Genomic DNA, 12,611 nt, shown 5'->3' with positions numbered 1-12,611 from the left:
TATAAGTTGGATTAGAATTTTAATTTGATTAATTAATAATTAAAATAACATTAAAAATATAACCAATTATCAAAAAAATATTAAATCTTTCAAAAAATTAAACCTTTCAAAAAACATATATTAAAAATATAAACATAAACGTGCATGTTTCTATTCGTATTTTATATATAGTGTAGATATTTAGAATAGACTTGATAACTATTAATAATCTAAATAAAAATTAGCCATATGCATTTTAAATGAGTCTGTTATGCTCTTATCTTTGTTTTGTTGTTGCACCGCATCTACTTCTTCCGAATTTAAAGATGTTTGCTGCACATAAAAAAGAACCCAATAAAACATATTAATAAAAAAACAGAGCAATGAAATCAGATAAAAGCAATAGAAAAAAAAATCTATAAATGAGAAAAAGTTGATAAATTGGCACTCATTACTTACAAGATACAGTGTATTAAGGATATTGACATTTTATTAACCAATAATATAGCTATTTTTTAATTAGTTAATAAAAGAATCATGCGAAGCGATGCCAATTGAAGAAATTCTCAACCATGATATTGAAGAAAAAGAAACGGCACCCGAAGGCGAGACGAAGAAACTGGAACTCAGCACGGAGAAAAGAGTGAACCTGGGAGTAAACATGAACCCTAAAGTTGAAAAAGACATCACGGCGATATTGAAAAACAACATTTGGAACGTTCACCACCAAGGCTTCGGAGATCGTTGGAATAGACCCACAAGTCATAACTCACGACCTGAATGTAGCAGAAACGGCGAATCCAGTCAGACAAAAGAAGAGAAAGTTTTCCGAAGAAAAACAAAAAATAAGAGCTGAGAAGGTGGAAAAACTCGAAAAGGCTGGATTCATCGGAGAAGTCCATTACCCCGAATGGGTAGCCAATGTTGTGATCATGAAGAAAGCGAACAGAAAAAAAAGAATGTGCGTAGACTACTCCGATTTAAACAAGGCGTGTACCAAAGATAGCTACTCGCTACTTGATATCGACCAGCTCGTGGACTCTACCGCCGGACACGCAATGAATAGCCTAGCAGACGCTGCCAAGGCTATCACCAGATACAAATGAAAGAACAAGATCAGGAAAAAACATCATTCATCACCGGGGGATGAACCTACTGCTATACGGCGATGCCTTTCGATTTGAAAAACACAGGAGCAGCATATCAAAGACTCATGATTTTCATGTTCAAAGATGAAATAGGAAAGCGAGTCCAAGTATATGTGGATGATTTAATCATCAAAAGCGAGAACGAAGAAACTCACGCGAAAAAACTGGAGGAAACATTCAAAATGTTAAACAAATTTGGGATGAAGCTGAACCCAGACAAATGCATGTTTGGGGTACGAGGAGGAAAGTTCCTGGGATTCATGATATCCCAAAGAGGAATAGAGGCGAATCCATAAAAGATTAAAGCAATTATGGACATGAAGGCACCTCGGAACATAAACGAGGTTCAAAAACTCAATGGGCGAATCACTGCAGTCGGTAAATATCAAATTCACCGACAATGCAAAAGTTGACAATACGGTTATTGACGGTTTCGAATAAAAGAGGAGATCTTTGGGTGATTGATTTAAAAGGAAGTTGCAACATCATAGCAGAAAATTATTCACAACACATCATTTGAATTTGAATATTTTAACTCAAACAATTAACTCCGAATAAATTTTAGATTTCGAGAGAAATTTTCATTAGAAGTGAATATCCTCATTCAAATAAGTGAGAAGTTCTCCAAAACAATTTCGTTATTCCTCTCATCACAAAAAGTATCTTTCAAACTTAGTGCTGAAAATAATGGGAAATTCTAACCTAGACCCGGTTTATGTGAAATTCATGGACCAAGCCAATCATATGCTAGCAAAATGTAAAGTGAGAGAAAAATATGTTATATTTATAGCATTTGATTGGCTTGGTCCATGAATTTTTCATGAACTGGGTTTAGGTAAGAATTTTCCCAAAAATAATACAGTGGTTTACCGTTTACTGAAAAATTAGCATATAAAGCAATTTTTTTTCATAACAAATTTTATATTCAAGTTATAATTATTTATTCATATCAAATTTATATAATTATTAACTTCACTGAAATTTGATGATGAATTCATGCAATAGTTTCATATTTCATCAAGGTAAATTAACAATTACATAAATATGTAAAAATGATGATAATTAAAAGAAAATAATGAATTTTTAAAAGAAGAATTCGGAACAAATGTATCGTTATTGTCATTATCACAAAGGCATCGTTCAGTTTAAAAAGGTGTTTTTGTACTATAAATAATATTAATATTTAATTAAAATATAAACTAAAAATTATTTTAAATAAAAAGATGTTAATTTAATTTTTTAGGATAAAGATAAAATATAAAAATTTAAAATATAAATATAATTGAACTTTTTCATAAATTATGGTATAAATAAATAAAAAATTATTTTTAAATAAAAAAGTCCATTTATTAATAGATTAAACAATTACAAATGTATAAGGTTGATCCTGGTTCTCTTTCCCTGACCTCTTCCAGTTTTCCAAACCCTAAACACAGCAGCGCGATCAAGGGAACCTCTATTCTTTTCCCTAACCTATTCCAGTTTTCCTAACCCTAAACACAGCAGCGCCGCACGTTCTTCCTCTTCATCTGAATTTCGGTCTCCGATTGCTGAAAAAAGGTAAAAAAAAAGCATGCCTTTTCCAAATTTTCAGGCGAGCCTCGACTGGATGGATAGTCTAGACTGGATGATGGTCTAGAGCTGACAGCTTTCTTTTTGTTCGAACTTTTGGATTTGGATTTCTTGATAGTGATTGATCTTTTAGGTCGAAATGGAAAACAAGATCGAAAAGGTATCGGATAATAGACACAAAGTTATGCCTGGGCTTAAAAGAAAACGAGCATCACGATACGCCACATATTTTGCTCGAGCTTCCAGACTTGTATCACCCGATTGGCCTGTTGTGAATTTTTCAACCCATAGGCGTGGGAAGCAACAGCGACTAGCTGGGAGCGAACGCAAACTTGCGAGCTGTAGGTATCATTCCAGAAGATCTTTGCTGCGGTGTTATACAAATTTTGAGAAGACTCGGGTGCCACAACGTCTTATGTTTTATCAAAATGGTGAGTGGAGGGACTTTTCCCAAGATATCGTGGAATTGGTTAGAAAGGATCTGCAAGAGAAGAAACCAGTTGTTGAGGTTGATTTGAAAGGTCACCGTTATGTGCTGGATTTCTTGCATATGTTTGGAATGGACCGGAAGACGGGGTTACAGGAACCAATTGCTTGGATTGATGAAGCAGGTGGATGCTTCTTTCCAGAAATTTATATCGATGATGAGGAGCCAGATGAGCAAAATTGTGCAATTGTTCAAGAGCCTATGAGTAAGGAGTCTTATGGTCCCCATGAGATCAAGCTGCAGCTTGAAATTGACATTAACGGAGTGGATCGATCTAAGTTAAAAGAGTGCAGCGGGGAGTCAAATGGACTCGTCAAGCATATTCAAATTGATCAGAACCCTACTAATGGCAATTATGTTGTAGAAGTGGACGATAGTTGCAACAGGATGGATGATGAAAGAGTTGATGAAAGAGTTGAGGAGAATAAACATGTTAAAGCAGATTTCGATACTGTAAGGAATATGTTCCTTGCAGGCATGGGCTGTGTTGGTGGTGCTGACATACTTGATATTCATCGCTTCTCTAGCTCTTCGATGCAAATACGGCTGGAGCTTTTCCAAAAGCAGATTGAATTAACAAAAAAGTGTCGCGGTGATGCCAATGTTAGATACGCCTGGCTTGCTGCTTCCAAAAAGCTACTGTCTACTATCATGCTCTATGGGCTTGGACATTGTGGACCTTCTACTACTAAGTCCAAATATGGCATTGGTGTTCATCTCTATGCAGCAAACTGCTGTGACGCCAGGTTGGGATCGTCAGTCCACAGCTTTGTGTTGTTTGCTATTAAAATTGTCTATTACTGGATGTAGATCATATAATATTGTGTTGTACTCTCCTGCAAGTGGTTATCCCATGTGCTTCATATTTCTTTTCTCATAAACTCAAACCAACCTAGTCCTCCCCTTCTTGTAATCAAGTCAAGACCGCTGTCCTATGACAGAAGTGAAACTGCCCAAATTAACTTACCATGACTGTTTTAAGTGTTTAAAGCTGATTATAGTCGTGCTGCCCAAATTTACCTGTCATTGCTTGTCTTAACCTGAGTGTTTAAATTTGATTATAGTCTGAGCAAGCAAACCAAGAGGCTACCCCTTAGTGTAGTCAACTAAGTGCTTAAATTTGAAGGCTTTTTGTTTGTAGTATGCTATTTTCTCTTAATACTGTTTTGATTTAAATACAGTGCAAAGTTCTGTGATGTTGACGAAAATGGAATACGATACATGGTGCTTAGCCGAGTAATAATGGGACAAATGGAGCTTGTTCAGCCTGGGAGTTTGCAGAGTCATCCTAGTAGTGAGAACTTTGATAGTGGCGTTGATGACCTTCAAAATCCAAGACAATTTATAGTGTGGAATATGAATATGAACACCCACATATATCCAGAATTTGTTGTTAGTTTCAAGGTCTCCTCTAATGTTGAAGGTGATATGCTATTCTTCTATTGGTTTCAGTTTTGAAGGATTAATTCATCCTCTATTTATAAGTACACATGCACACTCGTAGTCATGAATATGTCTATATATATTCACAAATGAATGGGAGCTTGGAGACTTTTTATACTGCGATTACTTGCTATTCAAACACATGTCATTTGCTGGATGGAGAAACTATTAAGATGTGCTTCCCAATCTCCTTGTTTGCTAATTGTTCAATCCACCATTCGTAGTCCATCTATTTTTGCTTGAGTTTTATTATATCCAAGATTTCAATCATCACTCAAGCATGCTTTATGGTGTCAGCTGCAGATGTTGTACAAATACAAGAATTTCTTTATTTGAAGTGTCCTTCCTTTCTTTTTGACTTCTAGATTTGGATTTCTTGTTCCTACAGGGTTTTTAGTTGGAAATGACATTAAGCATGCTGTTTCTGGCATAACAGTGTCATCGCGAGGGCCCCATTTTAATTTGGCTATGGAGGCCTCAAATGTTGATCTGAATCTACCAGTAAAGTCCTCTGTTGTTGATTTAAATTTACCAACAGAATCTCCTGTGATTCATTCTGTAAGCATTCCAATTTATTTTTGCACTTTTGCTTCTTTAAGATTTTTTGGCTAGGTACTTTGCTTGTATTTTGACTAATTTTGTCTTTTACATTACCAAGTGATGCACGTGTAATAATGACTAAGCGGTAGCTGCTTGAACTTCTGTTTTTCTCTTTATCAAGATCTATTGGACTTGATTTGTTAAGCACTTTTGGCAAGACTTCGTCTGAGGTTATTTTGCAGCATAACAAATGCATTCCGGAAGCAGGGCACTGCGAATAATGAATGATTATGGTTTTAGGCATTAATAAATCTAAATAAATTTACATTAAAAATGGTATCCCTTTATGGATGCTGGTTTAGCGAAGGGACAAATTGCTCGTTTACTTTTTTTCTTTTCTAGTTCAGCTACAGCAGGAGGTTTTTATTTTAGGGGTTTGGGTTTTATCTATTGCTCAGTGTGCAATGCATATTTATATTGGTGGTACTGGTTCAAATTTGCTTAGACTCCGAACCTTCATAATTTTACAATTATTTTTTTGTGAGAACAATCAGGTTCACTGTCCTTCTTAAAGGAAGTCAGTTTTATATTTTATATTAGTATCTATAAAATGAAGACTCAGACTTCGCCATCTAATTGCCCTGTGGTTGCAGTTGGAACTTTTTATTTTTCCATGCATGTGATGTAAATGTACTAGCTACAAATGTTATTGATGAGGTTCTTTTGAGGCTGTTAGTGTCATATGTTATTGCTATTTTCTATCATTTGACTGTTAGCATTACTTAGGGAAGCGAAAGCCAACCACTCTCAGGGGGATCTCTAGAGAAAGCTTCAAGTCTAGGTTCGAGTAATATGAAGACTCCCAAATCTCCTTTTATGCCGTTTCCTATGTTGTTTACTGCAATCTCAAATAAAGTTCCCAGTAAAGAAATGGAACTTGTACTTGCGCATTATGAACAGTTCCAGGTACATTAAATGTCATGTCATCTTGTTGCCTTTTGTATTAACTTCTAAAGAAGTACTATCTTATTTTTTGTCTTTATATTATATCAGGCCAAGAAGATAAGCAGGGGAGATTTTATTAAAAGGCTAAGACTGATAGTTGGAGATGCTTTGTTGAAGTCAACTATAACAAGTCTTCAGAGTAAGGTATGGCTACCTCTGCACGGAATTTTTTTTCAATTGCACTTTTTTTTATTTTTCATGTGGCGGTGGTTTTCTTGATTCATAATGAGAAGAACTTGAAAGGAATGAAACATTTAAAGAAAAGCATTGCAAACCAGAACTTTGTACAAAAAAAGTTTTGATATCTTTCAATGGTTATCCGTTATTGGCATAGTTATTAAATGCGAAAGGCGACCCGAGGCGATGAGGAGTCCTAAAGCCTGAAGCGCAAGTATTTTGGAAAAAAGGCGACTAAGCAAAAAAGATTTTATATATATATATATATATATATATATATATTATGATTTATATAGACTTAAATTAGGTTAAATTTAAAATATTAAGTTAGATATTAGTGGCTGCTGGCAGCAGCCTTTTAATGAGTTTAAGATAAGTAAAATTAAATTAGTTAGGTTAAAATATGAAATGGCTGCTGGCAGCAGCTATTTTAAAGAGTTTAGGTTCTTGTGAACTCTAAAAGGCCATATAAATAAAACACTATTTAATTAAAAAAAAAATCGGGCCAAAAGTCACAGAGGCTCGCTTGGACGGCGCCTCTGCCATGAGGTGAGAGCCTTTGTGATCGCCTGCCTTTCGGGGGTTGAGGCGACTAGGCCATTGCCTGAGTCGCCTCACGCCTTAGGCGCGCCTTTAATAACTATAGTTATTGCTTCATCAAATAAACTAAATATATATTTCTGCTCATAATCTCACTCATTGAAGATGAGGGGAAAATCTGTCGATGGCAGCTGGGATGTCATGCTGTGGCTCAGATTGGTGAGGGGTAGCACACTTCTTCATTTTTTCCCCCAATGTGGGATAGTGAGAGTAGCCATGTCTTTTTAGATAAGCAGAATTTAGCTCTGTAACACTTGGGATACTCTTGGTTTTTCTCAAAATGCTTTAGTGCCTTTGTGCATGAAAAAGTACAATGAAACTTTTTCTGTTGCATGAAATTTAGATAGTAATATAGTATAGATGTTGGACAATGTCTGTCATTAAAAGTTTTGCAGAGGCAGGGATTTTTTGTCTAAATGACAACCATATTGATATTTTCCAAATTGCACAATGTATATTGTTGGTTAAGTAAAGTTGAAAAAAGTTCAATAGTTCAAGGCTTTACTGAAGGCATTGTTGAATTGAATGTTAATTAACTTTTAAGCTAAAATTATTGGTGGGATTCCGCCTTGGGAAGAGTGCTTTGGTTTTTCAGTGCAGATTGGTAGAGTTTAAAATTTCTTCTGTAACGAGCTTGAATAATTAGCTGACTGACTTGGTCTTATTAGCGATTTCCTTCCAGCTATTATATTGAGCAGTTTGAATCTGAAGTCAAGGAATGAATGTAGCTCGACTCTAATTACAGGAGGCGATCAGAAGTTGAAAGAGTTGTTTCCTCTTTCACTATCCAAGAATGACTGGATTACGTCTGTTGATTCTGTATGTGAAACAACTTCAATGATTTATTACATGGTTGGTGCTATAAATGTGTCAACTGAAATAATTTGTTTGATTTGGTTCCTTTTAAGGGCATCGGGTTCATTACAAACCAACTCTACCCTAAATTCTTAGTAGTTGCTAAAAAGGGCACGCGTCATTTAGCTAAAAATGAATCAGCGTTGACATAAAACAATTGCAAAGTGGGATTGGGATAACATCGTTTAAATCATAGAACAATAAAGAATATGTTGATAAAGCTAGAATTTGGAAACAAGAAGATTACATTTAGATAGAAATAATATTCTTTTTTAATCATGTAGGTTAGAAGAAAATAACTGGGGATAGCATAGAACTTATTTTTAGCTTAAGCTGGTCTACTTTGTACCATCTAAGTCTTTCTTAGAAGAGTGCCCCTACCCATTAGGCTTTAGTCTAATGTGGAGGATTCTATGGTGTTCGTGCTGGATCTCAAGTTGAAGTCTCAGCATTTCCCTCCCAAGATAATATAGGAGCAGCCTGTTCTACATTGTACCACATAAGGCGAGAAATGTTTTCTTTTGCTCTCTTTGTGCTCAAGAAATCCAGTACTAGGTGCGCCATTATGAAGTATGAAATTGTTTACTTGACTACAACAGCAGATTGAAGGTGGAAACTTTTTGGATTCATGTCGTTCAATATAAAGTTTCTTTTTAGCTTGTCCGGTACCAAAGTTATCTGGAGAGATCTTACTCTGGTGACTATTGGAAAATTTCTTGAATGTGATGGTTCCATTCTCTACAAGGACTTCTGCTTTCCAAAATGTTTCTAATCCCACTCATGCTTAGCTATTTCTTCTTCTTGTCCATTTCATGTGAATAATTTACATTTTTTTAGCGTGTAACACGTGAGAATCTGAAGTAGGAGAAAGTGTTAATTGCAGCATATGTATATCCAATTTTAATATCTTGTAAGCTTCTCATGTAAGCACATGATATTTTTTTGTTAAAAATGTCGGGAGATAATTGTAATTGTGGTCTTTTTTTGTCTCAAGGAGATGGAGCAAGCAGAATACTCGATCGGCATCTGCTAGCTTCTCTCCCTGATTCAGCCGCAAAAAGCAACAATTTTTGGAATTATCTTGATTTCATATGACGAGTGTTCAAGGTATTCAGGATTTTCTTGACTAGTTACATCCTATATCGGTACCTTTGAACTGTTCTTCCAAGTTATACTACTCGATAAAGTCCAAGATAGATTTTTGGGACATTTTTTTATGTGCCAGCTGTAATTTCTCTCTTTCTTCTTTAAGGCTGCCTGTGATGTAGTGGCTGTCTTTGGTGCTGATTACAGTGCTTCCACAGCGGCTAATTAACATCTCTTGTTCATCCTCTCACCTGTTCAGCATAACCCGGTGTCTCATCTGATTTAGTTTCTCAAATTGACCCATAAATCTCCTTGTCTTAATGACCGGACTCCGAGGTCATTTTAGAATTTTGTATATAGATGTGCATCTGTTGTTAATGTTAAAGTCATCATAAGTCATACACTTGCAGTTGTGCCTCTTTTTTCGAGGTAATTCTAAGGTGTTAGAGTCTGAGCCACAGTCATTGTTTTTGTTCGGTATTTTGTTTGTTCGTACAAGAGAAATACTGTATGCGCGGGCTATGCCAGTTGGAAGTTTGTGGGGGAGCTGTTGAACATAGTTGTTCCCACTTGACTGTTGTATTGTTGTTGGTAATTTAATTTTGTTTAGGGCTGATTACTATTATTCTCACCAGTTTAGGTCTGAATTACGGTTTCTTTCCTCAATGAGTTTTAAAAAGTAACTATTTACCTTACATTTTAGTTTTCTTTCCCTAAAAGCGCCCTTTATAAGGAGGCTTGGGTGAAAGTGGAAATTTTCAAAATTGAGAGGAAACAAACAGTAATGCAGACTTAAAGTTATAGTAATTAGCCCTTATGTTTATTATTATTGACGTAAGGTTTGCTGGCGAAATGCAGGTGGCATTCAGGTTTGTGGTTGAGACGCCTAAGCTGAATGTTTGAGGATGAAAGTGAGCATCAATGACGGGGTTGAATGTGTCGACATGAAGTTGTGAATAATAATATAATGGCTCTCTCTAGGTTAATGTGTGTCAAGTAGACTGGTAGATTTCTTTTATTTTCTGTGACTTTTTAACTGTTAACAATTGATTCAACAATTTGCTACTTCATTATGTATGGTTATGCGAATGTCTTATCTTAAGTGATACTATTACCAGGTTGAAATTGTTGTTTCTTTTAGGAAATATTCATCCACTTTTCTTCTCATTTCACTTGCTTCTCAATCCACTACATCAACATATTTTTTCCCTTTTTTTGTTTGACACTTGCATTCTCACATATATTCTCTTTTTAATTTTTCTCTTGTATACATTAATGCTTTCATGATTTAATTTCTTCCTTTTATTTATTGATATCTAAGAGCATCTCCAATGGTACTCTCTATTTTAAAGAGCATATTTTATAAAATAGAGAGCATCTTGCATATAAAGAGCATATTTTTTAATTTTACTCCAGAGACTCTTTAATATAATGTTTTATTCAATAAGTATTAATTTTTTTTAATTGTGTCCCATTTGCATTTTATTCAAATTGTTTTGTTGTTCTATTTTATTTTAATAAATTTTTAGCTGGGTGTTTCATTAGGTTTTGCTCCAGATCATTATTTAATAATAGGCCTAATTACTTAAAAAAATCCCACCTTAATTTTTTTTTTCGTTTATACCCCGACCTAGGAAAATTTTCAATTATACCCTATTTCGGGTTTTTTGTTTTCAACTCTACTCTAATGAGTTAAATTGGCCACTTTTCATTTGGAAAAAAGTTCAAATTAAACCTTCCTTTTTAACCTATATTCTATATAAATGTTAATATTATTAATAGTCCAAAAACACCTTTTTCCTTAAAAATTCAACTAAAAATAAATATTTTTATTTAATTTATTCAATAATTTTTAAAATGTTAAACAAATGTTTTTTACGAAAAAAATTTAAATTTAAATTATGCCGCTAAAAAATAAAATCAATTTACAAAAAAAAATTTAAATTATTCCGCTAAAAATTTATTTTCCGAAAGGCGAAAATCGATCGTTCTTCAAGGAAAAATCGACCCGTCGGGTCTTTTCTTCATGGAAGAACAGATCCGACGAATCTGTTAAACAGATTCGTCGGATCTGTTCTTCCCCGGCCAAGGCCACGGAGAAGAACAGCTCGCTAGGGCCGGAGAAGATGTTCTTCTCCGGCCAGCTCTTCTCCGGCCATGGTGGCCGGAGAATAATTTAAAAAAAAAATTAGAAAAAATTATTAATCATGAGGATGTAACTGAAACTTTTTAAAGTTAAATGACTTGTTTATATTTTTAAAAATTGAAAAAGATAACATAACACCTTTATATTTAGTTATTTTTAATGATTTTATCATTAGATTTATTAAATTGTCAAAATTTAAAATTTTAGGGTAGAGCTGACAATGAAAAACCCAAAATAGGATATAATTGAAAATTTTCCTAGATCGGGTATAAACGGAAAAAAAAATATAAGGTGAGGGTTTTTTAAATAATTAGGCCTTAGCAATAATAACTATACTGTGAACTTCCCACTATAATACAATTTTTCTAGTAAAAGCAAATTGAAAAGAGCCACCTAAAGCAGAACTCCTTAACCCTGACAATCCGTCAAATACATCAATATTACCATGATCGTCATCATCACCATCATCATAAATAATCTTATCAAACACTAGCAAAGACGACGACGTCGTTTAAATATCAAGTCATAATCCGATGATAATGATCGTTGCTGCTGCTGGAGGTTCTACTTAGGTGGACCACCGAGCACATCGTTAAACAGTGTTCTCACTTCTTCCACTACCACTACCAAAACCGCCAGTAACTTTACCGTCGAAATTCAGACAGGATCTGAGACTGAAACTAACGAAAGAAGAGAAGTGAATCCGGATCTGAGGTGGTCCATTGGAGCAGATTTACCTTGTGGTTCGAAACTGAATCCATAGAGTTTTCACTGGTTTTTGAAATTGCGAGAGGGTGAATTACAAAATTTGAGATTGAGAGAGAAAAAAAAGCGACTAAGCGAGTATCTGTAATTTGCTATATAATCAGAGTATAATTATAAATACTTAAAGATAGAGAGTATAATTATAAAAAAGTTAAAATTGTGACGTAATTTTATTAACTTTTCTGTGTTGAGGTATAAAATCCTATTTTTTTTTTAGGTAAATTCCTAAATTTCTCTCAGTTTTTCTTTTATCAAATTTAGGTCCTTAAGTGACTACCACGTTAGACAAAAATATGATTATTTTAGAAATTGGCTATAATTAACACACAAACCTCCAAAACATGTAAATGAGGTGATTTTGATATATTCGGTTAGAATTAACCTTAAACATAAATATTTAACCTTTTTAAGACATTAGGCCTCTCAATAATACAAATAACCCAAGAAACACAAACACGATACGAAAAACTAAATATTTGAACACGAACACGACAAAACAGTATGTTAAAAATCAAATTTTGTGTTCGAAATGCCACATAAAAAAATAAATTTAAATATCCAAAATTTTAATGAAATTGACAAATATATCATGAATAAATTTGTTGACAATTTGGTTTAGCAAGTTCACATTTTAATCAATATATTCACGAAAAAATTATTAAAATATGAAGAATGTAATTAACAAAAACAAAATAAAATTTATTATTTTTAGTCATTTTAATAGTAACTTAGTCCATATTTTGTAGAATTGTTTTATAAAACTATCCATTATGACAAATATATTTTAATAACAACATACGAATTCATA

The 12,611-nt window shown here is 34.0% G+C and overlaps 1 protein-coding gene across 4 annotated transcripts; it reads left to right on the top strand.

Moving 5' to 3' along the window:
• The first annotated feature begins 2,498 nt into the window (after positions 1 to 2,498).
• LOC126670743 (inactive poly [ADP-ribose] polymerase RCD1-like) lies at positions 2,499 to 10,017 on the top strand. Of its 4 annotated transcripts, none has more exons than XR_007638786.2 (7): positions 2,499 to 3,932; positions 4,368 to 4,609; positions 5,018 to 5,187; positions 5,956 to 6,135; positions 6,223 to 6,318; positions 7,634 to 7,770; positions 9,751 to 10,017. XR_007638786.2 is itself a non-coding variant. In XM_050364560.2 (6 exons), exons 1-6 carry the CDS (start codon positions 2,839 to 2,841, stop codon positions 9,793 to 9,795), a joined length of 1,827 nt encoding a protein of 608 aa, XP_050220517.1. In that variant the 5' UTR covers positions 2,499 to 2,838; the 3' UTR covers positions 9,796 to 10,017. The 4 variants fall into 4 exon arrangements, 2 of the variants coding, with proteins under 2 accessions (XP_050220517.1, XP_050220519.1); XR_008790208.1 differs by having other exon boundaries at positions 7,620 to 7,770; XM_050364560.2 differs by lacking the exon at positions 7,634 to 7,770.
• Positions 10,018 to 12,611: the final 2,594 nt, after the last annotated feature.

Source organism: Mercurialis annua, linkage group LG2 (genome assembly GCF_937616625.2).
Source record: "Mercurialis annua linkage group LG2, ddMerAnnu1.2, whole genome shotgun sequence".
Taxonomy (NCBI): domain Eukaryota; kingdom Viridiplantae; phylum Streptophyta; class Magnoliopsida; order Malpighiales; family Euphorbiaceae; genus Mercurialis; species Mercurialis annua.
The sequence above is the reverse complement of the archived record's forward strand: the minus strand, read 5'-3'. Positions and strand labels throughout refer to the sequence as shown.